Source organism: Arvicanthis niloticus, chromosome 3 (genome assembly GCF_011762505.2).
Source record: "Arvicanthis niloticus isolate mArvNil1 chromosome 3, mArvNil1.pat.X, whole genome shotgun sequence".
Lineage (NCBI taxonomy): Eukaryota > Metazoa > Chordata > Mammalia > Rodentia > Muridae > Arvicanthis > Arvicanthis niloticus.
In genome coordinates, this window is record NC_047660.1 from 44,045,400 (window position 1) to 44,071,548 (window position 26,149).

A 26,149-nucleotide genomic window follows, 5' to 3' on the forward strand; every position below is an offset into this window, starting at 1 on the left:
GGGAGAGGAAAGGAAAAGAAAGTAAAGGAGGACCACTAGAACAGCACCTTACCCGGAGAGTGGTAGGACGTGTGATACGTGGGGAAACCATTAGGAGACAACCCCCAGTACCAAGGCGTCGAGGCTTGGTAATTCCAGGCCTGCTGCCCGCTGAACTGAGGTTGACCATCCGGCGGGGCCTGGGCATCGAAAGGAGGCTGCGCCGCGGGAAGAATCTGAGCATCGAACGGGGGAAGCGCTCCGGAGGTAGGCTGGGGCTGCACGTGAGGCTGTCCCTTCCCGCAGGGCTCCGACCCCGCCACCGGGGACGACAGAGGAGGTGGTGGCGGCGGCAGCATGGCCCAGTACACCCAACTATCCCGGGGCGGCGCAGCTTCGCTCGGAGTCCCTGGCGTGGGAGTCAGCTCCGGGGCTGAAGGCCACACTGTGGGAGAAGACTCTGCCATGCCGCCTAGCAAGCAGTGAGCCCAAAGAGCAATTGTGGAACTTACATTAAGCGTCACTTCCGTTACGGTAGTCTGGCTAAGGAGCCGATCGCGGGCTTACATCATCAAACGAAGACGGAAAAACTTCCGGCCTTGGCTGCAAATCCTCGTCCACCGTCCCGTGCAGGCTGGGTTTAGCTAAACTGCCTGTGCAGGTTGGCTTGGCATTTGAGCGACTGTGCGTCGCAACGAATGGCTAGGGACCTGATCGGGCCGGCACTGCCGCCAGGCTTCAAGGAGCACGCGACAGTTGAGGACGAGGAGCGGGACCCGAGCCCGGGTAAGCTGCAGTGGGCATTTGCACTCACGGGAACGGGTGGCGACCACCGCAGAGTGGACGCGGTCCACCCTAAGGAGCAAGCTGGGCACGCAGGAGTGTTTGAGACCCTATCTATCATCATTAAAATGACGATACAGCCCCAATTTGCTATTAATACGAACAGGTCTGTACTAACTGATCAGTTTTCTTCCGGTCATCTGTTTTAACTCTTCCATCAACTGTATAAGAACAGATGATGGATGGTGCATGTGTTACAAATGTTGACAGCGGCTGATGAATCGGTGCCTGAGACACACAGCTAGTCAGTGATGAAGCCCAAATTAGAACCTGATATCAGTATACCTTCTGATTTACAAGACTCTTGCCGAAGATCCTGTGCCTCTCTCGTCCCCGGCCTGACTTCCTGGCCTCATTCTATCATTCCATCTCAACACACGCAACCCAGTGCTCACACTGTCCGAGTTTGTGCTTTGACAATAGGTTTTTGGGGGCTGCCCTGGTTGTATTTAAATGCCTGACAAAACGTCCTTCAAATACCACTTTAAGTGTCACCTTCCTGAGCATTGTCACGTCTTTCTTGGGGCTTTCCTCTGCCCGATTCCGCTAGTACTTAACACATTCTGTTCGACTAATTTGTTGACATTTCAGTCTCCACCATTTCACTGTGTCTTGTAACCTTAACATGCACCTATGCCACATCACTACTTCGAACACTCTTTTGTACTTTTCCGTCTTTAGTGTTTGTTCCAGTTTGAAGGCTGGGGTGACTATACTTGGGAAAGAACAAAACTGAAGGAATGTTGCAACTATTTCTTAATCTGATTTTCTTTTTCTGGCTACCCAGAGACTATGTGTCCAGCAGATTCTTCCTTCCAGATCTTATTTCTAGTATCACTATTTTTTTTAATTCCCTTTATTCTTTATTTTAGGAAGGAAATTTCAACTCAATTAGGTTGAAGACATGTGAGGGAATTCCATTAGGTAAACCCCTGTAATGTCTTTACCTATTATACTGGTAACAGACATTTGGGTAGATTCTGGGGTGTTTGTTTGTTTGTTTGTTTTAAATTCTTACAAAGAGTGCATACATTGTGTGTATCCTCTGTTATTTACCCTCAGTTTCAAAATCCTACCAATTTACCAAAGTTCTCAGTGAGCACAGGAATTCTGATTGTTCCATGATCTCCTTAGTGATCTTTCTGTCAGCTTGACACCAGCTTTTGGTCATGGCGTTTCATCAAGGCAATAGTAACCTTAACTAAGACACTAGGTTTTTTTTTTTTTTTTTCTTTTATGTTCTCATTAAATAATCCTCAGATCTATTACGTTAGCTATTTTAAAGCATACTTCCAGAGGCATTAGTTATATTAGTTATATTCACACTGTTTATGTAACCACCACCTCTTCATCTCCAGATCTGAAATTTGAGTTCCCTCCCTGCCCACAACTCCTAGTAATTGCTGTTCTGTGTTGGTGAATGTGCTGAACTAAGTACCTTGGGGGTGAGGGGTCAGTCTGTCTGTTCAACCCTTCCATCACCTGTATAAGAAAAAATGGTGGGTTGTGCATTTGTTACAAATGGTGACAGCTACTGCAAGTGTAGCACTTTTTACAAATGCCCTCAGGGTTCCTCTCTAGCATTCTTCAGTCTTTTCCTTCTAGTGAAGACTGAGGTTTAAACTTTATCGGCCACATTTTACAGAGCAACAAAGTAACACAGACAGGTTAACTAACTCATACAGTTAGTAAGTGGCAAAGTGCAGATTCAAAGCCAAGGACTCCAACTCCAAAGCTTGCAGCCTTTCCTTCCTTTGTGTTAGACCTGCAGCCTCTTCAGCCTCCAGCAGCGGTGGAGCGTGCATAGTTTGTTCTCTCCTGCTGACTCTTCTTGTCTAGAATGTTCTTTTGTATTGCTGTATGGCCACTGTTGTCTCATCACTTAAGTCTACCCAAATGCCTTGTCAGAGTGACCTTCCCTGGCCACTGTCTTCCAAATTGCCCCCCTCCACACAGACACATGTTTTTACTGTTTCAATATAAACACTTTGTCTGAACTGACCTTTTGTGTGTGTGTGAGAGAGAGTATTTACTGTCACACGTCCACAGTGGATGGATGGGTTGGTAGGTGGATAGATAGTTAGACGATGTAAGTCCATAGGAAATGCTAGCCAGCTGTGGCTATGAAAAGAAATTTTCAGTTACGAGGACTTGGTGAAGGGACTGTAACACATCCATCTGAACTTGTACAGTTGCAGGGCCAGCTCTGCCCCCTAATTACAGAAGCTGCAGTTCAGACTCCTCAGACAGCGACGAGGACAGTAGTTCTTTATCTGAAGAAGGAAATCAAGAGTCTGAAGAAGATGACAGTGGTCCAACTGCAAAGTAAGTCACTAAATTATACAGTGAACCAAGCTTTACATTGTTGTTTTAAAAACAAAAACACCTGCTGTTCGAATTACCAAATGAAGATTCAGAAGCCAGACACTGGTGAAAGCCCACTAGCTCAGAGAGCCAGAGAAAGCATCTACCTGGTCTTTCTCCCCACCAGAAGGAAAAGCTCCTTTTCCATGCTGTCTTAAATCTCCTTCAACTCTAAGACCCTCCTTTCTGTTCATTCCCTTATCAGCTGGTTGCTTGCTCGGCCTCTTGACCTAGGGTTGACTGTATTTAGCTCTTGGATTAAAGGTATGTGCTAGGGCTGGACCATGTACACCACAAGTACTTGTTTGCAGTAAACAGGAAGCTCTAGGATCAAAGGCGAGCCACACTTAGAAACAGCTTCTTCCAGTTCTTGATGTGATCAAATATCCTGCAACATTACACCTCTCATAAATTGGCTAGAATTGTGTGGACATGGAAGATGCCATCTCAGATGGCATTTCACACAATCTACACCTTCTATAAAGAAACTTGTTTTAATTGGGCATGGTAGTGCCCACCTTTAATCCCAGCACTTCAGAAGCAGAGCCAGGTGATCTGTGAGTTGGAGACCAGCCAGGGCCACATAATGAGACCCCCATCTCCAAAAAAATGAAAAGCAGTTTATTCTAGTAATGTGTAGCAATGGATGTTCTGTTTAAATAAATGATTCCTTTCTAATCTAGCCTTCCTGACCTGAAATTGAACTTTGATTTTCAGATGACTAAGGTTTTTGATGCCCTTTCAAGATTATGAGGCAGAAAAGGAAACTTACAGTGCTTCTGAGAGGGAGAGTAAATCTGAATTCATGCATTTCACTAAGAAAGGGCTGAAAAGAATTGAGATTTCTCACTTAGTGGGATCTTGAATTCTTCACAAGATTAAGAATGCTGATCCAGTCCTGATAAATAAGTAACTGAAGATAAATTCCAGGAAAAGATTAAGAACTGTTATAGTACGCTGTTGTCTTGTTTGTCTTATGTGGGGAGCAAGGTTGATTTATTGTTTCAGTGTTTAAATAGATCTACTGAATCTTTTCTATCAAAATTAAAGCTTTTGTTTTTATAAAAATTTAACATATGTTTACCTTAAGTTACGTTTTTGTTTTCAGAAAGCAGAGGGGAACTCAAGATAGAGATGACGAGGATGAGGGATTTTTTGGACCAGCCCTTCCTCCTGGGTTTAAGAAGCAGGATGACTCTCCTCCCAGGTGATAAATTAGAATGTGTCAACCATTCTTTTAAAGTTCATAATACTATATTGTTTTATATGGAGACTGGCCCACGAAAGCCATCCTCTTAGTTTTGAGTGAGTTAAGTTTTTAAGTGTATAGCCAGCGAGACTAAAAGACTGAAAGAGCAGCTAGAAGGTGACCGTCAGGTCCCACGCACGTCATCTTGCAGAGGTGACTGGAGAAGCACTGGGAAACAGTCAGCTAGGGTCCCCGATGGACAAGAGGAAGCAGGCAGAATGTCCCCTCCTGACTCAGACTTCAGTTAGCCACTCCCACAACATGGTAAATGGGCTGGGGACGATTGGCTTTGGAGCTGTGCTCAGAACAGGTTCCACCCAACCAATTTACTCTCCTTCTGGACTCAAGGTCATAACTTTTAGGGAAGGGGCATGCTTTCTGTTCTCCTTTTCCTGTCTCACAGGAGCAGGGGCCCACCTGCCCCTGGACAAGGGGTCTTGGAGGACACTGTAAGACAAACATGCTTGGTTCTGAAGTGGGACCCATCTCCAAAACCACTTCTCAGGGAACACATGACAATTTTCTAGTATAATGCATGCCATGTGCCTGCCTGTATGGCAGAGCATGTAGAAGAGGTGGCTGCTTCTTTATTTGTTCAGAGTTTAGGATCTCACATGCCAATTCCCAATGTCCATGTAACTCTGTCTCTCTTACGTGTAGCAGGAATACCAGTCTACTGCGGGTTTGTGTGCGTGTGTGTGTGTGTGTGTGTCATCCCCAAACAAATAATGCCAGGGTATTACATTTTTTATGAGTAGTACAAATGATCCAGTTACACAGATGTGGTTCTCAAAGCCTAAAAGTTAGGATCTGTTTCTACCCTTCATAGATAAGTTACTGGCCCCTGCAATGTATGTAACATTCCTTCAAGAAAAACCCATTATAGATGGGCAGTCTCTCAGTTGAAAATCTGCAATCCAAAATACTTCCAGATCCCAGACTTTGAGTGCAGCCAGCATGGCACCACAAGTCCGCTATTCAGTACACACAGCCTTGTTTTAGGTCTATAATTATCACCTAGCATATTATATACGGCTGCTTTGGGGCTATGTGTAGAGGGTGTATATGAAACACAAATGAATTTTCATATTTAGACTTGAGACCCTTTCCTCAAGGTTTCTCATTATGTATATGTAAATAGTTCAAAATCTGAAATTAGAAATGCTTGTGATCTAAGCATTTTGGATGAGCTGTGTTCAACTTGTACTTAATCTATGGCTGCTCCTTTCTTGAAAATTACATTTGGTGCTTGGCTAGCTTTTTTTTTTTTCCCCTACAGGCCTTTTGCCCACATATGATGGTTTCTGATCTTGTATTAAAAGAATTCTGTGTGTGCCAATGTGTAGGTCTGCATCTGGATATGTTTCTTGTGTTTTCTCTTGGGCTCTTTTTTCTGTTTGTTTGTTTGTTTTGCCTTATTTTTAGGTGCCTGTTTTCTAATGAGAGGGAGAATGAAAGAATGTAGATTTGTTTGGGGGGAGGTGGGGAGGATCTGAGAAGAGTTGGGGAAATGGAACCATATATAATCAGATATATTACATGGAGAAAAGTTATTTTCAATTAACAAAAACCATTTTGGACAATAAAATCCATGTGTGGATAAATAGTAGCATTTATTTAAGTAAAAAAAAAATCTGTGATACAACAATAGAATGCCATGTTTGTTTTACATTGACTATAGTATGTTTAATATTTAAAAATTTTTATTACATTTTATTTATTCATGGGGGAACACACACACATGACACCAGTGCACATGTAGAGGTCCCAGAACAACTTGTTGGAGTCGGTTCTCGCCGCCTTCTCTGTGAGTCCCAGGATTGAACTCATGTCCTCAGCTTGGCAGCAAGAGCCCTTACCCACTGAGCCTTCTCACTGACCCAGTGCATTTACTGTCGTCTAAGATTGTCCATGGATTTTATCTCCTCAAATTCTAAAGTCATAAAATTGAACAATTAATGTCTGTGTGGCTCTGGTAAGGATTATACTTAGAAAAAAAAAACCCAAATATCTCTTTGTAGCTTGTAAATGACAGCTAATTGGGTCTTTCTGATAATCTAAAACTGCACCCATTCATATACAAAACTATTATATACTTGGTTCACGAACCAGGACAAGTTTATTAAGACGTCAGAACCACCGACTCTCATACTGTTTCACCTCTGCCAAAAAGCCTGTCAGGGAGGCTCCAAGTCAACATGTATCCCCAGGAGTCCAACCGAGGACTTCAGTGACATCTACATAGCTAATGCTGACCAGCAAGAGCAAACTGGATAAAGGAACTGAAATTATGAAATGAGAAGAACGTAGGTTTTCCTGTCTAGCAAAGGCTCAGGCTCGAGGCTGTTCCCTCTTGTGTTGACAGTAGCTCCAAGATAGGGCAGTGATGCAGTCAAAGAATTTCGGGACCTAAAAATCCAGGGCTTAGACTCCAGCTCAGCCCCTCTCTGCTTGTGTTGATCTTGGCTATTAATTCTTCCCAACGTGCCATGGCTTACATGGACAAGGGTTGTGTAAGGAACTAGACACATACAGCCAAGTGAAATGTGATTGGCACAGTACCTTCCCCTTCCTCTGTGGGGCACAGTGGACCAGCTGATAAAGGTACTGGTCCTACAGCCTGAGAGCTGTCCGATCCCCAGTTCTACAGTACAAAGAGAACCCATTCCCTACAGTTGTCCTCTGGCCTCTACACACATACTGTGACACCCACATACCCACAAATAAATAGAAATTTTTTTTTTTTTCTAAAAATGAAGTAGAAAATAGCAAGTGCAAAAATCAGGTTTTTAAACACCTAGTAGAGAATTATTAATACTAGTGAAAATAATGTGACAAAAAAATTCTTATTTTCAACATTTGTTATTATCTGGCTTTCTCTTAATTGTGAACTTTTATTCTGAAAATAGCTTTCTAAAGTCAAGAGGTGATGATAATGGTATTTTATTTTTAGGCCTATAATAGGTCCTGCATTGCCACCTGGTTTCATTAAGTCTCCACAGAAAAATGACAAAGGCAGACAGGATCCAGGGCGAGTGTCACCATTCTTCAACTCAGAGGTTTGGAAATTTTTTGTTTAAAGAATAAAATGCATAACAAACTCAGAACTTGAATAGTATCTGTAATCATGTGGCTCACATGAGATAGGAGACTCCAAATATGAATTTCTTAACTCATTGTCAGCTTACTGTGAGAGTGGAGCAGCCAGAGATGAAGTCAGAGCTGCTCTTGTACCTGGTAAGTACAAGAGAACAAGACAGTCAGGTGCTATGGTTTGTGCTCCTTATCTTTGAAGTATTTTCATTACTTTTCACTTCCTGTCTTAAGAAGTTTCCTTCCAATGTGGAAAGTTTTAACTTTGGAGGAAACTGCTACCCATTAAAGATCCTCTGCCTAGGGAGTAGTACCACCCATAGTGGGTGGCTCTTCCCACTTCAATGCGATATAGATACCCCACCCACCCATTAACACCTGCCCCCTTTGTTTGTTTGTTTTGAGGCAGGTCTCTTCATAGAGTTCCAGGACTATCCTGGAACTCACTATATAGACCAGGCTGGAATTCACAGAGATCCACCTGCCTCTGTCTCTCAAGTGTTGGGATTAAAGACATGTGCCACCATGCCTGGCCTCAAATGCTAATGTTTTTTTTAAATTTTAAAAGGTCATCATAGGAACTAGAGAAATAGTTCAGCAGTTAGGGCATTTGCAGAGAAGCCAAGTTCAATTCCCAGCACCTACACTGGGTATAACTCTCCCTCTAGGGGATCCAATGTCATCGGTTGATCTCAGTGTGCATCCAGACATATGTGGAATATATACACAAAAGCCCACACATAAATAAAAATATATCTATTTCAAAGGTTCGTCATATGCTTTATATTTGCATACTTTGTGCCACAAAGGTTTCTATCTATAGAAAATTGCAGATACACTTAAGATAATGTTTGTGGGCCAGTGAACTGGCACAGTGTGTAAAGGTGCCCGCTACACAAGCCTGGCAACCTGAGTTTCATCTCTGAAGTGCATGTGAAGATGGAAGGAGAGAAACGACTCCATAGTGTCATCCTCTGACTTACACATACACACACACGATATTATCATCATTATTGTTAGTAGAAATCTGAGGATGTTGTAACAGCACAGCTTACAACTGTAGAGGGAGCAGTAAACACTTAAGGTTACAGCATGAGCAGATGGAATCAGGAAGAGAATGCACACATTCTGTGAGAGTGCAGAAACCCTGGTCCTGAAAGGGTTATGCTTAGGTACTAGTTTTAAAACTTGATGTAAGTTCTCTAGTCTTCTTAATAGACTGATATAAAGCTCCATTTCCTCAAGAAGAAAAAAAATAAAGAATATCATTTCACAGTTTTATTGTAAGAATCAACTGTGGCATTGAATGCCAGAACCCACCACAATTATTCGTGTGTGTGTGTGTGCGTGTGTGTGTGCGCGCGCACGTGCATTTCAAAGTAAGCCACAAGAACAGGAATAAAATTATTTAATTGTACTTTTATGAGTTTAAAGAGAACAGCCCCAGATAGAAAGTGTTGTTAGGTTAAAGGGGAAACTAAAAAGGGTATAAATGAACTCTTTATCCTATGAACTCAAAAAAATTAAAATAAGATGCAGAAGCTGTCAGAACCAAAGGACAAGCATGTTGTTATTCGTTGTAATAAATCTACTGAGGGCAAGGACAAACTATAAGCCTTAAGATATCACAGCATCTGTCACAGAGTTGTACCTGGGAACCATTCATCAATATGACTTCAGAACAGGGTGTAGTTCTAGCCTTTCCACTCTTTTGTGTCAGCCAAACACCTGCTGGGGGTCCCCAGTGACTACACTGGGCTGGGATTCAGGTGGGCAATTTTCACTGTCCTTTCTGTCCTCCGTAAGGACCTGTCCAGACCTGTTCTTAGTCCTGTAGCAGCCTGTTTGCAGGAGCCCCTCTGACCACCCACCTACATTCTCTGAGAACTCTGCCTCTTCATGTGAACCCCAGTCCCCCTAGCTCTTTACCACAGCCCCTCTTAGCCTTTCCTCCTAGCCTATCTACAGTCCTTCCTTCACCCATCCACTCCTTTGTGTCCTTTTGAAGAAAGGGATAGCTCAGTCAAAGAAATGTTAAATATAAAACTCAGAGAGCAAGAGGTACCAGGCTAACACAGTGCTATTTTGACTTTGTAGTAAGTGAGCCATCCTGGGAACTGAATTCATGCATCTTGTCAGTGTTTTGGGAGCTCTTAGGCAGTTCTTGTTTCACCAAAGCTGATAATAATACACTGATTCACTTGTCATATCCCAAAGAGCAGCTTATGTACAGAGAATAAAATAGGTTTCAAATGTGTTATTCCTGACCAATTGGCAATAAATACCAGGAATGCTGTGTGGAAAGGATTCTGAGGCCAGATCTTTGTCCATCAATTAGAGGGTTGGAGGTGTGACTTGGTGGTAGTATCCTGCCTAACACATTCAAAGCCTGGGGTTCCTACCAGCAACACCACACAGAGAGAGAGAGAGAGGGAGAGGGAGAGGGAGAGGGAGAGGGAGAGGGAGAGGGAGAGGAAGAGGAAGAAGAAGAGAGGGAGAGAGGGAGAGAGGGAGAGAGAGAATGAACAGGAATAAATAGGATAATAAGGTCTCTGATGACAGAAAGAGACAGTCCATGTGCTATGGAAGTGTCATCGTCAAGGAAACTAAGGGAAGGCTCATTGTTCAGTGATGGGCTAGCACTGTGGGTTTTATGGGGGTTTTGGTTGATGTTTTTTTGTTGTTTTGTTTTGGTTTTTGCCTTATTGCTATGTGTATCCATTCAGTTAAATTCCAGGTAGTTTAAGATCATTGTAACCTATTGCTCTTCGCAGATTAAAGATATTGTTTTGTTTTAAAGGAAGCAGAGAGTGGTGAAGATGAGGATATTGTTGGACCAATGCCTGCAAAAGGACCAGTTAACTATAGTGTAACAACAGAGTTTGAAAAAAGGGCCCAGAGAATGAAGGAAAAATTGACCAAAGGAGATGATGTAAGTGTTCAAAGTTTTTTATTGATTTATTTTATGCATATGAGTGTTTTGCCTGCATGCATACCAAGTGCATGCCTGTGTCTGAGGAGGTTAAAAGAGGGAGTCAGATCCCCTGGAACTGAATCAAATGGTTATAAGCTACCATGTGGGTACTAAAAACTGAACCCACATTCTTTACAAGAGCAGCAAGCAACCTCTGAGCCAACTCTCCAGCCTCTAAGTAGTAGCAGAGAATGTGCGTGCATGAGTGTGTGTGTTGTTTTGTTTGTGTGGAGTTCTGGGTTTTTGTTTTGAGTCAGGATCTCAACTGTAGTCCTGGCTAGCCTAGAACTCACCATGTAGCTAGCACTGGCCTTGAACACATAGAAGTATGCTAGCCTGTCTCTCCAGAGCTGGAACTCAAGGTGCGGACTACCTTGTTTCTTACTTTCTCATACAGGATTCATCTAAGCCAATTACAAGAGAGTCATGGATGACTGAGCTTCCACCAGAAATGAAAGACTTTGGTCTTGGGCCAAGAACCTTTAAGAGAAGAGCAGATGACAAATCCGGAGACCGATCCATCTGGACAGACACCCCAGCCGACCGGGAAAGGAAAGCTAAGGTGACAGGATGTTTTTGTTTGTCTTTTTATTTGCGTGTTTTATCTAATTTGGCTTAAACTTGTAAAGACACAATATGAGATTATTTAAAGGTACTACTGGTGCAGGGTTTTGAGGGCAACAGAACAGTTATACATGACCCAAGGACTTGGGATGGTGGCTCTGAGTTCATTGTTTCATACAGGTGAAGATTGAAAACACAGGTACCAGTGACATTATGCAAAGTGGAAGCAAGCTTTATTCAGGAGAGTTATAGAGGTGTGAGAAATCGAGGTAAAGGGAGAAATTAAGAGAAATTGGAACTCTTGAGAGGGGTAGGGGTTTCCAAGACCTCCTTTGTCTCAGGTTTTTACAGTTCGGTAGCTAAGACTGGACAAGAGCCCAGTAATTACTAAAAGTTGATTAGTTCTCTGGGCTGTCATAAAGTTAATGGATGACCCATATGCTCTATGAATGTCCCGTGGTCCAGCAAGAGAGATGCACTATTCACCTGCCGCCCGCCTGGCTAGGGATGGCCACAGCCTCCTCGTCCCTCTTTGGCTTAAGCTCTATTAGCCATTGCCCTTGACTGTCTGCTAGCTGTCAGCCACCGCCTGCTCTTGCTCGCTCCACCTTTGCAAGTGTTTCAGTGCTGTTAATTATTCCGAATGCTGTCTGTTCTCACAGCCATGACGGAGTGCTGGTTACTTCACATCTAAGCCCTTGTCTGTGCGGTGATGGTCTAGGTGGAAGTTTCTTGTTAGAAGCCATCTTTACTTCCAGTCTGTACAATTATCTAAAGGATAGTCAGTCCTCAGCAGTTGTGGTGGGGGACAGCCAGTCTGCGGCCAGAGCCCTGCTCTCTCCTGTATCTGGTCTGCGCGGAACACCCATCCCCTGCTGCAGCTGGCCTGTTCTTCCTCCTGTGCCCTTCCTCGTTACTGTCACACTGTTATTTTGTTGAATCCTTAACTCTCCCCATTGTCACACCACCCAGTCACTTGATGTTTTCACACTGGGCCCATTCCCTTCCGGCCTGTAGAGGTCCAGCCCCTGCATTACTTCCTTTTGAGATTATGATTCTGAAGGAAAAATAGTCATTATCTTCTGCAGAATAGGAGGAAAGTCACACTCCTTGTTTCCATTTTTCCAATCTGCTGCCAGTTTTAAAACCTAAGGGAAGCTCCATGACCCAGTTCAGTGCCCTTATTTTATGGACAGGAAGCCACCTTTCATGTGTTGTCATGGAGCTAGTAAGTGACCACCGAACAAATTTCATCTTTAAGTTTCTAACTTCAAATGTCCTGGTCTTTACACTCCACTATACTGTTGCGGCCCGAGCAGCCCCACGCTTGGGGGCCAAAATGTCGGGGACCGCTCTATTAATGTTGGAACCCTGCACTGCCAAAAGCCTTGGGGGCTAAACTGTTAGAGCCCTCACTGCCCCAAGCTGCTCCAGTCTGCAGGTCAGGGTTCAGCAAGAGAGAGAGTGAGGATGGACACGAGCAATGGAGACCAGACAGAGTGTGATTCAATCCTGTTTATTCTTCAGTCTCTCTTCCTAGTCCAAGTCCCAAGTCTTGAGTTCCTAGTTCCTAGTTCCTAGTCCCTAGATTCCAAGTTTCCAGTTCCAAGTTCTAGTCTCATCCAAGTACTCTTCCAAGTTCCTAGACTCAAGTACAAGTGTCTAATTCCTAGTTGCCTGTCTCGAGTCTCAAGTGCCTACTACTACTTCCAAGTTCTTCCTCCAAGTGCCTGATACCTAATAATAATAATAATTTCTTCTGTCTGCCTCTCGCCTTTTATGTTTCACTTCTAAGCCACACCTTTAAGTCATGCCTTTAGGTCTTGTCTCTAAATCTGATCTCTAAGTCATGCCCTTAAGTCACACACCTTTTAAGTCTCACACACCCAACAGAAAATCCTGGGTATCTAAAGCAAGATGTTATCAGAGTGTGCTCAGCTGTTGTAGGCTATTGTAATCAAGTCTCTTATCAGGGTATATGGCTCAAGATGGCTGCAAGGATGATAGCTGCCTTCTGTCGGCTTTCCACACTATACTATTCATGAAATGATATCTTCAATTTCTCTAAAAGTAAACCAATCTCGCAGACTAACTTAGCAAATGATACCTAGAGATCTCTCAGAGTTACTGCATCAGCTTCGTAAGCTCAGTTACTGCCAGTGTAGCCAAAAAGCACCTCCACTGCTGTACCAAATAAATTACACAAATATAAAAGCCTGTATGCATAAAGTATCTTAGGTATTAAATCTTTTTATTAAGACACACTCTATTGGGTGTTAGGATCTGAACCAAGGTCCCCAGCAGTAGTCATAAAACTTATTCCATCTAAATGTTTTAATTACTATCAAGTGTTCCACGTAAGTCTTAAAAGTTTGTCACCTGTGATGATAGCTTTGTCAGTTCTGATCTAACAGGTCTACATTTGACTTATCCTATCTTGTTCATCGTCCCCCGAATCTAAGGATTTCTGTTTGCCACATGTAGCTGTGATTTGAATTCTTGTGTTTGGTTGCAAGTCGTAGAAAGAAAAAGATAAGATGAAAGCCGTCCATGGAGCTCTATTCTCTGAAGAGTTGCTTATGAGTTAGAAGTGCTAAGGTCTTGGGCAGTGGCATGGCCCAGTGGGTACAGATGCTTATGCCCAAGCAGCATGATCTGAGCTTGATCCCCAGGCCCCCCTGGGTGGAGAGACAGAAATGAGTCTCCTAGGCCAGAAGAGAACATTAGATCCCTGAGACTGGAGTTGCACCATATGTATGCATGATGCTCACCGAGGCCAGAAGAGGTCATTAGATCCCTGAAACTGAAGTTGCAGACAGGTGTGAGCCTCCATGAGGATGCCGGGAATTATATGAGTTTTCATAAGCAAAAAAGAGTTTTGAAATAAAATTGTCATGTTTGTGTAGCTTCCTCGTTCTGGTATCTCTAGAGTATCACTGTAACCCTTTACAGGGTGATCTGGGTGTATGTGCATGTGTCTGCAAATGGGATGTTAATTTTCTTTCTACTGTGGTTTATTCTCTAACTTTGTGTCAAGTACCTCTGCTCTTCTTGCTTCTGTTCCAGTCTGTTAGCAGGTTTCTTGGGTTTTCTGCAGACACTCAAACCATCCCTGAATGGTGATAGTGTCCTCTGTTTCTTTGCTTCTTTCCCTCCTTTGTCAGATGTATATTCATTCCTTTTACTGTGTTTTGAAAACAGCAATAGAAGATTTTTTGTGGGCTGTTTTCCTAGATTTTGTCATTGTTAGTCCAGACTCATCCTGAGTCTCTTCCGGATGGGTGATTGTTTGCTCTGGTTTGCTTTATCGTTCCCTTTTTCAAGACACCCCAGGCTCCTGCACTGACTCCTTCTCAAATATGTATGTAGCTGTTTCTGACTGGGAGGAATTCAACTGGCCTGGCTTTAGTTCAGTTTCTTGTCATTTAATCTAAGTAAAATTAATAGTATTTCTTTTTAATTCTATTTTAAGTGATGTTATTATGTTTATTCTTCAGGAAATACAAGAAGCAAGGAAGTCATTCAGTAAGAAAGATGAAGAGAACATATTGTCAGGAAGGGATAAGAGACTGGCTGAGCAAGTATCCTCATACAATGTAAGTAAGAAAATAAAATACATAAAGATATAAATTGTCTCTTCTTCCCTTCTCTCTCTTCCTCTTATTTCCATTTCGTTTGTTTTATGCTGAGACTTTACTACATAGCCCAGGCTGCCCTCTGTCTTGTCCTCCAGAGTTTACTGGTGTCATATTTTCCCTTTTTATTCTATTGCTTTTATTTTTCTTATTTTCTCTCTCTCTCCTCTCTCTCTCTCTCTTTCTCTCTCTCTCTCTCTCTCTCTCACTATTTAAAATCAGCTTTACTTGGGTTATAAAGGAAAAGAATGAAAGAGCTTTAGTCATTGAGACCACATTGTCCAGATTCAGAATAACCGAAAAGACATATATAACTGGGAAACATAAAAATCCAAAGAGGAAATGAAAATAAAAGTCAGGATATGTAGACTTGAAAAAGAACATAACTTTTTTGAAACATGTGGGACACATATTTATAACCAGAATGGGTAATCTTAGAAAGAATGACTGAAAATCCATTAGCTGGATCTTTTCCAAACCAACATTCTTATAAAACCAGACACCTGCAGTGTGACACTGGAAACATGGCTCTGAAAAACTAGAACACAATTTGCAGCAGCCGCAAGAAGATACAAAAATATCAACAGAAGGTGGTTCGTAACAGCTATAACAGCATGAGTGTCTGTCAGAGAGACAGATTCCGAGTGACTGCAGCAGTGCAGGTGAGCTGGAGTCATTACCCAAGTGGTAGAATCTGACCCAGCCAGGAGCACTCATCACTGGGTGGGTGTACCATGTGCAGAGCAAATGTTTTGTCCAGTGGTGGCTGTTGGAACAGGAGGATTTATTAGGGAAAAACATTCAGAGCTTACTGGAGTGATATAGAAATGGCCAACATCCTCATGGGGGTTGAATTGGAAAACATTAGTGAGTGTAAGCCTAATATCTGTGCATTCAATTTCACTGTTAAGAAGATAGAGAAATAAATATTGAGTCTGGCAGTGAATGTGCTGAAGTGTTTAGGGAGCATATAGTGATTTCTGGAGTTTTCTTTTAAATGCATCCAAGAAATGAGCGTTCTACTCTTGTATGCAATTCTGATTACCATAACATTTACTGTTCAAAGTAGTAACATAGTCTTAATGTGAAACTGCCGTGTAACCTTCTCCTTTTGATGAACTGGACACTCTTTAAAGTAGTGCCGTGAAAATAAAAAAACCAGTCAACCAGAAACTAACATGAGTGTTCAGAAGCTGTGCTAAAGCCATCCTAGGACCCTGAGACAGCTCAGTGGTCAAGACGCCCTCCACCAAGGCTGATGACCTGAGTTCTGTCCCTGGGATCCACATGGTGGACAGAGAGAATCAGTTCCCACTAGTTTTTCTCTGACCTCCACACACAACCCCAGGCTCACACAAAAGATAAATTAAGTAAAGAATGTGAAAGCCATTGTTTTCAAGGTAAGTTGCTCTCAATTTTATTAAAGTTTTGGAAAATACATTTCTTTTGGTTTTGGTGCTGGGGCTTGAGCAGTCTTTGTATATGCTACACATACACACTGTACCACTGAGCTGCACCCTCTGCTCCACAGACAGCTGTGGTTTGGTCTTTCTAAGACAGAGGCTCACTACTGAGTGGATGTCAGGCTGACCTCGAACTCTGGATCCTCCCACCTCTGCTGAGATTGCAGGTTCACCTCCAACACCCAACCCCCCTCCACATCAGTCACCGTTCACTTGCTCTGTGTTCACTGCTGTCTTTAATACTTTGTTTTCATGGGTATTCCTTGACATAGTCAGAGCCTTAACAGTTACAGTTTTTAAACAAAATATACCCTTTTTGCCATTCTTCCTCTTTTCATATATCTGAAAATATATATACGAAAATATATATATATATATTTAAAGCATTCCAACAAAGGCACTATGCTCTTATAGGAAATATGTATAATGAAACTCAATATTTTATATTTGTCTTTTAAAAAAATTAAAAGAACTATCTTTGAGAATTAGAAAAAAGAGCCAGGTGTGGTGGAGTAGACCTGTAATGCTAGCATTTGGGCAGTGGAAGCAGGAGGGTCAGGATCGAAGGCCAGCCTTGGCTACACAGCAAGCAAGTTGAAGGCCAGTGTGGGCTACCTGAGACCTGTCTCTTCATAACCTTAAAGGAAGTCACCTTTACAGATGCTTTAAGATTGACTAAATGAGGGGCTGGGGAACTGGCTCCGCAGTTGAGCGTGCTGACTGATCTTGCAGAGAACCTGAGTTCAGTTTCCAGCGCCCCCATAATGTCTCACAACTGCCTACAACTCCAGTGCCAGGGACTCCCAATTCCTTGTTGGCATCTGTGGACTCGTGCACACATGTGGTGCACAGAAACTCATGCAGTATCACACATACACACATTTATTATTTTTTTAATCTTTGAAAAGAGACTAACTAAATGGCAATCATTGTGAATAACCTTAAAATGACTCCCACTCTCCCTGGTCCTGAAGGCCATTGTATGCAGCCCTGGGTATGTGTGTGTATACACCCAGCTTGTATGCAGCCCTGGGTATGTGTGTGTATACACCCAGCTTGTATGCAGCCCTGGGTATGTGTGTGTATACACCCAGCTTGGAGGTATGTGTGTGTATGCACCCAGCTTGTATGCAGCCCTGGGTATGTGTGTGTATACACCCAGCTTGGAGGAATCCTGGTCCTTCTGTCCCAGGCTAGTCTTCTCAGAGGTCTACAGCAAATCCCTAAACATATTAAACCAATTGCTTTGCACAGACCTTGTCTGAAAATACTGTCTAGATAGATCTGAAAGTGTGAGCATCAGCACAAGCTAAGAGGAAAGGGGAAAGGGGAGTAGGGTTGGGGGAGGGGGGAAGGAAACAGTACAAGCAGAGTAGTGGGTGAAACCTTCTTCAGCTCTGGCCATGCACCCTCTGCGCAGGCCTAGAATTAGGCCACGTTTGTGCTCTGTATTTTCACATTCACTTCTGGTTTGGCTCCCACGTGCCAGTGCCTTCATCTCTTTTCCCATGAGTGGCTTCAGAGACCAGTCTCTGAACTGACGTGGGAATAGGAATGTTTATTTTCTCACCCTCTTGTTCTTGGTGTATATTCCTGTTAGGACTTAGGTAACCATAGTGACCCTGCTGCCTTCCTTTCTTACTCTTTTGCTACATGTAGCTGGTAGATGTCTTCATCCATCTGAATCATAGTTGCCACAGGTGTGCATTTTCTCCATAGATGCTGTCTTGGATCCAGAAGACCCCATCAGGGTTTGCAAACGTCTCGTACTCACACGCACTGGTCTCTGCTTCATGGTTGTAGACTGTAATGTACATGAGCTAAGGTTTTTACTTCTCTTCTGCTTTCCCTAGGAATCAAAAAGGCCAGAATCCCTCATGGACATTCATCATAAAAAGTTAAAGAATAAGGCTGCCGAAGATAAAAACAAGCACCAGGAGAGAATACCGTTTGACCGCGATAAAGATCTCAAGGTTAATCGCTTTGATGAGGCTCAGAAAAAAGCCCTAATAAAGAAATCCAGAGAACTAAACACCCGGTTTTCACACGGCAGAGGCAACATGTTTTTATAAGTAAGTGTACTTCAGTGAGGTGCACTCATACTGCTCAGCCTGACCCCCTCAGAATCATGTGCACAAATACATTTCCTCTTGTATAAAGTAGAATCGGGGTCAATACTTTTATAAATTGTGACTTTTGAAAAGTTGGGGAGGGGGGATATTGGGAAAAAATAGCTTTGTCTTCACAGTAGCCCAGCAGGGCATTGCTCGTAGAAAAGGGTTCCAGTGAAGAGGAAGGCTCTTCACAGAGTGTGGTGTGGATCTTGAGGGGTCGTGGGCTCCATTAGAGAGAAAGGAGAGGGATTGGGTGCGTGTGTGTGTGTGTGTGTGTGTGTGTGTGTGTGTGTGTGTGTGCGCGCGCGCGCGCGTGTGTTTAATTGTTCACTTGGTTGTTGGGTTTTGAGACAGGTCTCACTGTGTAACCTTGGCTGGCCCAGAACTCACTATGTATACTAGCAGGCTGGCCTCAAACTCATGGAGATCCACCTGCCTCTGCCCCCAAGTGCTGAGATTAAAGGTGAGTGCCACCATACTGTTCTTTGAACATTACAATTAGAAGATGTATTGCTTCAGAAGGCCTCTGTAAGTTGAGTGACAGCTGATATGCCTTATATCCATAATCCATGTAGCCATCTGATGAGACCTGTGATGCTGGCTAAGGAACTGTGTGAGCGCTGAGCACACTTCTTAAGTTCCTCTTGACTTGTAGTACTATGGAATGAATATCAATATTCAGATATGATTTTACAGGAAGGAACTGTGTGAGCGCTGAGCACACTTCTTAAGTTCCTCTTGACTTGTAGTACTATGGAATGAATATCAATATTCAGATATGATTTTACAGGAAGGAACTGTGTGAGAGCTGAGCACACTTCTTAAGTTCCTCTTGACTTATAGTATTATGAAATGAATATCAATATTCAGATACGATTTTACAGGACAATATAAACTTTAAAATGTTTTCCAGCTTACTGCATTGTTACCTCAGAGGGATTTTCCTGGGTGATATTTGTCCACCATAATTTGTGAGAGAATGATCTTTAAAAACATATAAATTTGCCCTGGTCTGTGTCTCCTTTAAGGTAATATGGAAACAGACAATCAGTGTTTCTTATATAGAATAGAATATTTTGGGTGTTCTTGGCTTTTCTTCATATAATTATCTTAAGAGTCTATCCTCACAACACTACAGCCCTAAATTTTTATGGTGTCTTACAAGTTTTTTCTTAGTTCTGGGTGGGACTATACACTGAATCTCTACCACAGCCTGGACCTTTTTCTTCAAATATATTTAACCTGCCCTAGAATCATTGTGTCAGGCTTTCTTAGTTAGGGTTCCATTGCTGTGAACAGACACCATGACCAAGGCAACTCTTATAAGGCAAACATTTAATTGGAGCTGGCTTACAGGTTCCGAGGTTTAGTCCATTATCATCAAGGTGGGAACATGACAGTGTCCAGGCAGGCATGGTGCAGGAGGAGCTGAGACTTCTACATCTTCATCTGAAGGCTGCTAGGAGAATAGCAGCTTCCAGGCAGCTAGGATGAGGATCTTAAAGCCCACGCCCACAGTTACCACCTACTCCAACAGGGCCACACCTTCTAATAGTGCCACTCCCTGGGCCAAGCATATACAAACCATCACACAGGCCCTTGCAAATCCATCAATTTTAAATTTGTTGGTTTGTCTTCCAAACTGAACCTAGTGAAAGCACACCTGTTTGACTACAGAGCATGGAGTTTGTTCTTCCTGCTGTTGTATTTTTTATACCTGTTATTGTTTTTATTGATTTTAAGGTAAAGAAGTTCTTTGGATTATCTCAGGTTAAGGAAATATTCTTGTGATTTTAATAGTAAATATTTGTAGGGAGACAATCTGAAGGACATTATACTCACCTATTGTCATCCGTGTAACATCTAGGACTCTTGTCTTCATGGTCTCGCCAAAGCTGCCTACATCTTGGAACTTCACATAGGATCATCTGATTCATATATGTATATAGCACTTTGTATCTGGTTTACTGGAATATTAATTCTGAATGGCTTTTTTAAATAACCAAATAATAACTGGAAATGGGGACTGTGTACTCACAACCGCCCCGTGGGAGCGTTGTGTGCTTTAATGCTGTAAGCACTGCCTCTCGAGCTGTTAAACAGATGCTCCTGAGTAAGGAGGTAGAGCTAAATGAGATTCCGTGTGGGTCTTGCAGGTTTCCTTCTGACTCTGTGTTCTAGTTTTCATGAAGCATAGGGTTTTAATGGGAAAATTTTCTGATTCGCAATTCATGTAAACTTTATAAAATTGGGCAAACTGTTCAAATTACAATAGAGTATTTCTCAATAGTGGCACACTTTTGTACTGTTACAAACAGCCTGTTCAAGGATTGCTGCTGCTGCTGCTTAAAACCTGAATTACTTTGAGTAAATCAAAGAGGCTTCTTGTCCACATAGATTTGGACAGACCTATCCTTTGACTAAAGTGAGTGGGTTTCTACATATGAAACTTTATACAAGAGTATTAGTTCGGACTAGGCATGGTGATGAATGCCTTTAATCCCAGCACTTGGGAGGCAGAGGCAGGCAGATCTCTGTGAGCTCAAGGTCAGTCTAGTCTACAGAGTGAATTCCAGGATAGCCAGGGCTATGTAGAGAGACCCTGTCTCAAAAATCTGAAAAAAAAGAAGTATTTATTCTGTCCTTTTTATTTTGTATTTTTCCCCAATTAGAACAGTTTTTTTAGCTATGAGAAAACGTAACATATTTTGTGAAATTTGGTACTTTTTAAAGTTTAAATACTAAGAAATAAATCTTTTTAAAGGAGATGACAGTCTGCAGAGATGGCTCCTACGTTAAGAGCGTGTACAGCTCTTGCAGATGATCTGATTGAGTTCTCAGTGTCCATACCTGGTGTCCACAGCCCCTGTACCCCAGCTCCAGGGGACCTGACCCCCTCTTCTGGCCTCCATGTTCATCTGTGCCTATCACACGCAGATGTGTAACTTTAAAAATAAAAATAAATCTTAAAAGTACAAATATCATTTCTGAACACTCATTGGCCTTGCTTTCTCAGTGGAAGGGGATAGGATATCTGTAATGTGCTTACTGTTTCCTGCAACCTCAGATAAAGGACCCCACCAGACACATCATCTCCCTGGCACCCTGGAGCCAGTGCTCTTTTCTGCCACCCAGATGGCAGTTGCAGTAAAGTATATGCCATTTCTTGGATGCACATGGAGACACAATTCCCAGTTAATATCCACCATAAAAAAAGGAAGTAGCTCAATGCGCATTACAGAAAGGTGTTCCCCGTGTTATCCTGTCTTCCAAGCAGTAGAAGACCTGCTTGCCCTGACAGTCAGCATTTTCTAATAAGAGCAGCCCTACATTTCTTGGCTACGTTTTACAGGGCTCTGATGCCTTTGCATCAGAATGAAGAAGAAAAGAGCAGCACCAGGTGAAACCCTGGTGTCTCCCTACTGACGTTGGCCTCCAGTTCCCTGGACAGCCTTGTTCAGTCCGACTGCGCAGCCTCAAACAGTACCGACATCACTGGTGAACAGATGGTTGGTTTTAGTAGTGGGGGAACAGGCTTGGCCAACCCAGGATAAGAATTTCAGATTGACCTCCACAGGGAAAATTGAGCCCTGCTTGTGGGGTGGGGACATGGTCTACATAGAATTTTTCATTTATTTAGCTTTAAGAACACATTTACTCTATTATTCACTTATCCTTTGTTAGGTGTGACATTGCAATGTGTGTAGAGCTGAGCCTTCCATGTTTCAGAGTCACATAAATCATTCCCTGTTACATGTTACTTTCTGGTGCTTATGCAGGCTAAGAGTGTTGATACTGCTCTGAAATACATGACAGTGGGGCAGAGCTCTTAAGCTTAAGGCCTCGCCCGCTTCCACTTCTCCATGGTGTTAGAGGTACTTCTAGAAAAGCCTCTCCAGGGCATTTTACCTGAGAGGAGTAGTTAACATTGAGGGAAGTGGCTCCTGAAGAGAGACTGTGAAGCATCCCCTACCTGGCTTCTGATGCCATCCTGAGGCTCCAAGCTGCAGTTATAGAGCCTTGTGCTGCTGGAGAAGAGCTTTTTGTTTGGTTGTTGTTTTGTTTACAGCTTTAAGAAAACCACTCTAATGGGGCCAGGCCTGTGGATGAGCATGAAGTCCTGGCTCAATCCCCGGTACTCACTACCACCCAGAAATTGTTTAACCATCACCATGGTGTGTACAAGGTTAAAAAGTTGTTTACTCCTCGTAGCCATTTCATGTGGAGGATTACCATTAAAAGCCTGCTTTTAGAAAAGGAGAACTTTGAAGTATAGTTACATATATATACATATATGAATAAAATGTCCTCTATATCTGAGAAGTTGAAATCTTTTTTTTCCCTTGTTTTTATATGCTTAGCTTTCCTGAAGCAAGCAGTACTGGCAGCAAGAATATCCTGTAAAGGTTTCTTCTGGTCAGCCAGTCATTGTATGGCTGTCATGAAGAGGATAGGAAGGAGAAAGAAAATTCAGTGTTGGGAGAGGGCTGAAGATACTGGTGGCACAGACCTGCAATCCCACTGTTGAGTCTAAGGCAGGAGAATAACAGACTAACGGCCTGCTTGGGCTGCATCATGTTTTCCATTACAGCTGCAATGGATGAGAGAGGGAACACTATCACTGAACTAACTGCACCATCATAAGCGTGTGCTGGGACCATGGGTTCCACCTCACCTTTGATTACTGCCAGGGTTCTAATGAGAATTCCAATCTTGTGTTAGGTCATCAGCCCTGAGCTGGTCCCAGATTTGCCAGTGTCCATGTCTGGCCATTGTAAACCTCCTTTTCAGTAGGTAACCGCTAACCCATGTCTCAGAATCTTTGTATAGAACAACAGTGGAAGGGGCCAGGCACACGGGGCACACATTAGCTTTGTGGCTGGGGTTGGTGCTATCCAGGAGATGGACCGTGTCTAAAACGCCTGCTCGTCCCCTCCTCGTTCACCACCCTCAAACCCCTAACATCAAGAAGTACATCTACCATAATCAGGGAAGATAGAAAATAAGGCCATCACAGTTAACTCACCCCAGTCTGCTGTCATTTATAAATTGCCCCACAATAAAAGGATATATTTAGACTTTCCCTCCACAAATAAGAAAAAAATGAAAAAAGAGGATTTCCAACTGTAACAATCAACAGCCAGCAAGCCCCAACCTGCAGTCAGTCTTAGAAGGGCAGTGACTACAGTGACCCCGGATACAGGTTAGTCAGAGTAGCAAATCACCCCTTCAAGTCAAGAGACAGGACATAGTGTTAGCAACCTGTAGCTAGCTGCCATTATGGGTCAGGGTGACTTGGGCAAGGTGTCCTTGGGTTCTCTCAGTACTGTGTGCATTTCTTGACTCTGAACCACAGGATCTCTCAGAGGAAGGGAAGGCATAGTTCTCAAAACAATGGCATATATTCATGGCAAGCAGAATTTGGAGGAGGAAAAAGAGAAAACTTCCATTGGCAGAAGCCTAACATGGAGTAGTTTGACATGGCTTTTTAGTGGATTTGAGTAGATGTCATTTTTAATTCACAGTTGTATATCGTTAGCAATTAAATAAGTTGCCATGGTGCTTCCAGCCTCTCAGACACAGCAATTATATCATTTGTAAATGTATGCTTTCAGAGACAAGAAGGCGAGGGATTTTTCTTGCACAGGGAACTGTTCCAAAGTGGGCTTTGCTTATGTTCCTAGCAAACTACCAATCTCCAGTGTGGGCAGTAACCGCCATGATTTAAGTGTTAATTACACAAATTGTTCTTGTTCTAGAATGAACTCTGAATTTTCTGTTAGAATGCAGGAGAAGGTTCAGGGGCCATTTAAACCAACTCAGTAATTAACCACAGCCAAAAATCTAGCAGCATACTGAGAAAAATAGGAAAAACACAAGGGAAGGATGGCCTGTACTTGGACAGTTGAAGCCTCCCCCTGGAAACTGTTTCCGGCCTAGACAAATGTCTAGGAAAGAACACTAAATCAGTTCCAGTTGCCATGTATATATCAAGCCTAAACAATATGTAAGGCGCTGATCTGAGAATATAAAAATAAATAAGACATGATCTTCAACTCCCCGGTCCAGTGGGGCAGACAATATGCAGAAACAACTAGTGCTGTGTGGTGAGCACGTGCCAGAGGCGTGTACATGTGCTGACTGGGATCATAGGGCATGCCTGGGATCCAGCTGCCTGGGGATGAGCTGAGAAGGGCTACAGTGGATCTCGGCGGGTGTTGTTGCTGGTGTGTGCACATTGAAGAGTCAAAGAGACCAGCTAGAAAGGAAGAACCGAACCGATGCGGGGGTACAGCCTGCAGAGCTGAGAGACAGCGGGCAACCCGGAGTCGGGAATGTTGCAGAGAAGACAGCCTGGACTAGAACAAGGAGAGGTCAGAGTAGCTGGCTCTGTGAGCTGAGTGCTTGCAAGTTAGGCATTGGAACCTGACTTTGAAGTCGGAGGTACGAATCTGTAACCCTGCCCTGGGAGCAAGGTGGAGACTGGCAGATCCCAGAGCAGTAGTTCTCAGCCTGGGTGCCACGACCCCTTTGAGTCCAATATTAGATATTTACATCGCAATTCATAACTGTAGCAAAAGCACAACTATGAAGTAGCAACGAAATAATCTTATGGCTGGGGGTCACCACAACATGAGGGCTGCAGCATTAAGAAGGGTGTCCCAGAGGCTTACTATCTGCAACAGATAGTGAGCTCTAGGCTCAATGAGAGACCCTGTCTTAAAAAAACGTAAGATTGGGGCTGGATAGATGGCTCAGCAGTTTCGCAGAGGATTTGGGTTTGGTTCCCAGAACCAAAATCACACAGCTCATAACCACCTGTAACTCAGGCACTGACACAGACACATAAAATAAGGCGTTGTGATAGAGGAAGGCACCCAGCATTGACTCTAGCACACACAACATCTGAAACTAGAAACCAGGAGTCAAAAATGGTTACTAACTAGCCTTGGTAAGTCTGGGTATAGAGTCACAAAGGGGAAGTATGCCTGACATGTAAGTAGAAATTCTGTTAACTGGACTGTTGAGGAACTCTTATCAAATGCATAAATTCTCAAAAAGACACATTAGCCAGGGCCAGTGAGAAAGCTCAGTGGGTACAGGTACTTGTCATCAGTGTCATCAGCCTGAACACCCGTAGTCAGTCCCTTGGACCCACAGAGTAGAAAGAGAGAACTGAGTCCTATAGGTTGTTCCCAGAAGCACATGCACGAGCGCACACGCACGCACGCACGCATACACAGGGGGCGGGGGGAGAGAGAGGGAGAGGGGAGGAGAGAGCTCAAATTTCATATGTCTATTTTTCTAATCTACAGAATCTTAACCCCAAACACCAGATAGAGAGCCTGCATTCTACCTAGATGAGCATCTGAGCTCACTCACTGAGAGTAGAAGTTCAGGCTTCAAGGTTCAGGATCAGCACCGAAAGCCAGAGAGAAAAAAAAACTGCACAAAGACAAGCAGAAAGCTAAGTTAGTGGACCTAGACACCACGATAGAGGATGTCTTTTGATGCAAGCATGCCAAGGCAAGACTCTACAGATCCATGTGGGGACAGCAGAAGAAGAAAGCCCGTGAGGGAATATATAATGCAAATTCCAGATTAGACAGGGAAGAGCCCAACAGGGGACTAACAAACTGGAAGAGACACTACATATGAGACTAGTCTGTTTAATTGTTTCATTACCATAGTTCACTATATACAGTGACAGATTTCATTTTGACATTGTCTTTTTTTTGGGGGGGAGGGGGGGTGTTTCGAGACAGGGTTTCTCTGTGTAGTCCTGGCTGTCCTGGAACTCACTCTGTAGACCAGACTGGGCTCGAACTCAGAAATCCACCTGCCTCTGCCTCCCAAGTGCTGGGATTAAA

At 43.2% G+C, this 26,149-nt stretch overlaps 2 protein-coding genes across 2 annotated transcripts in view; one reads left to right on the forward strand and one right to left on the reverse strand.

The window, feature by feature from the left end:
- The window catches only part of Nufip1 (nuclear FMR1 interacting protein 1), a 31,732-nt gene extending 31,236 nt beyond the window's left edge, over nucleotides 1–496 (reverse strand). The window contains exon 1 of the mRNA XM_034498131.2: nucleotides 53–496. Within this exon, the coding sequence (XP_034354022.1) occupies nucleotides 53–446 (394 nt within the window). The 5' untranslated portion in view covers nucleotides 447–496. The remainder of the gene's footprint in view (nucleotides 1–52) is intronic.
- A 48-nt stretch (nucleotides 497–544) lies between these two features.
- Nucleotides 545–21,262, forward strand: Gpalpp1 (GPALPP motifs containing 1). The gene is made up of 9 exons (XM_034498849.2): nucleotides 545–765; nucleotides 3,015–3,147; nucleotides 4,295–4,393; nucleotides 7,389–7,494; nucleotides 10,329–10,460; nucleotides 10,900–11,064; nucleotides 14,564–14,662; nucleotides 18,018–18,236; nucleotides 21,043–21,262. Exons 1-8 carry the CDS (start codon nucleotides 678–680, stop codon nucleotides 18,234–18,236), a joined length of 1,041 nt encoding a protein of 346 aa, XP_034354740.1. The 5' UTR covers nucleotides 545–677; the 3' UTR covers nucleotides 21,043–21,262.
- Nucleotides 21,263–26,149: the final 4,887 nt, after the last annotated feature.

What these genes read in the sequence shown, in the direction of transcription:
- Gpalpp1 (XM_034498849.2), top strand. Translation starts at nt 678, where the DNA reads ATGGCTAGGGACCTGATCGGGCCGGCACTGCCGCCAGGCTTCAAGGAG. An exon ending in GGAGCGGGACCCGAGCCCGG is followed by an intron (nt 766 to 3,014) that starts GTAAGCTGCAGT and finishes GAACTTGTACAG; the next exon opens with TTGCAGGGCCAGCTCTGCCC. An exon ending in AATTGACCAAAGGAGATGAT is followed by an intron (nt 10,461 to 10,899) that starts GTAAGTGTTCAA and finishes TTTCTCATACAG; the next exon opens with GATTCATCTAAGCCAATTAC.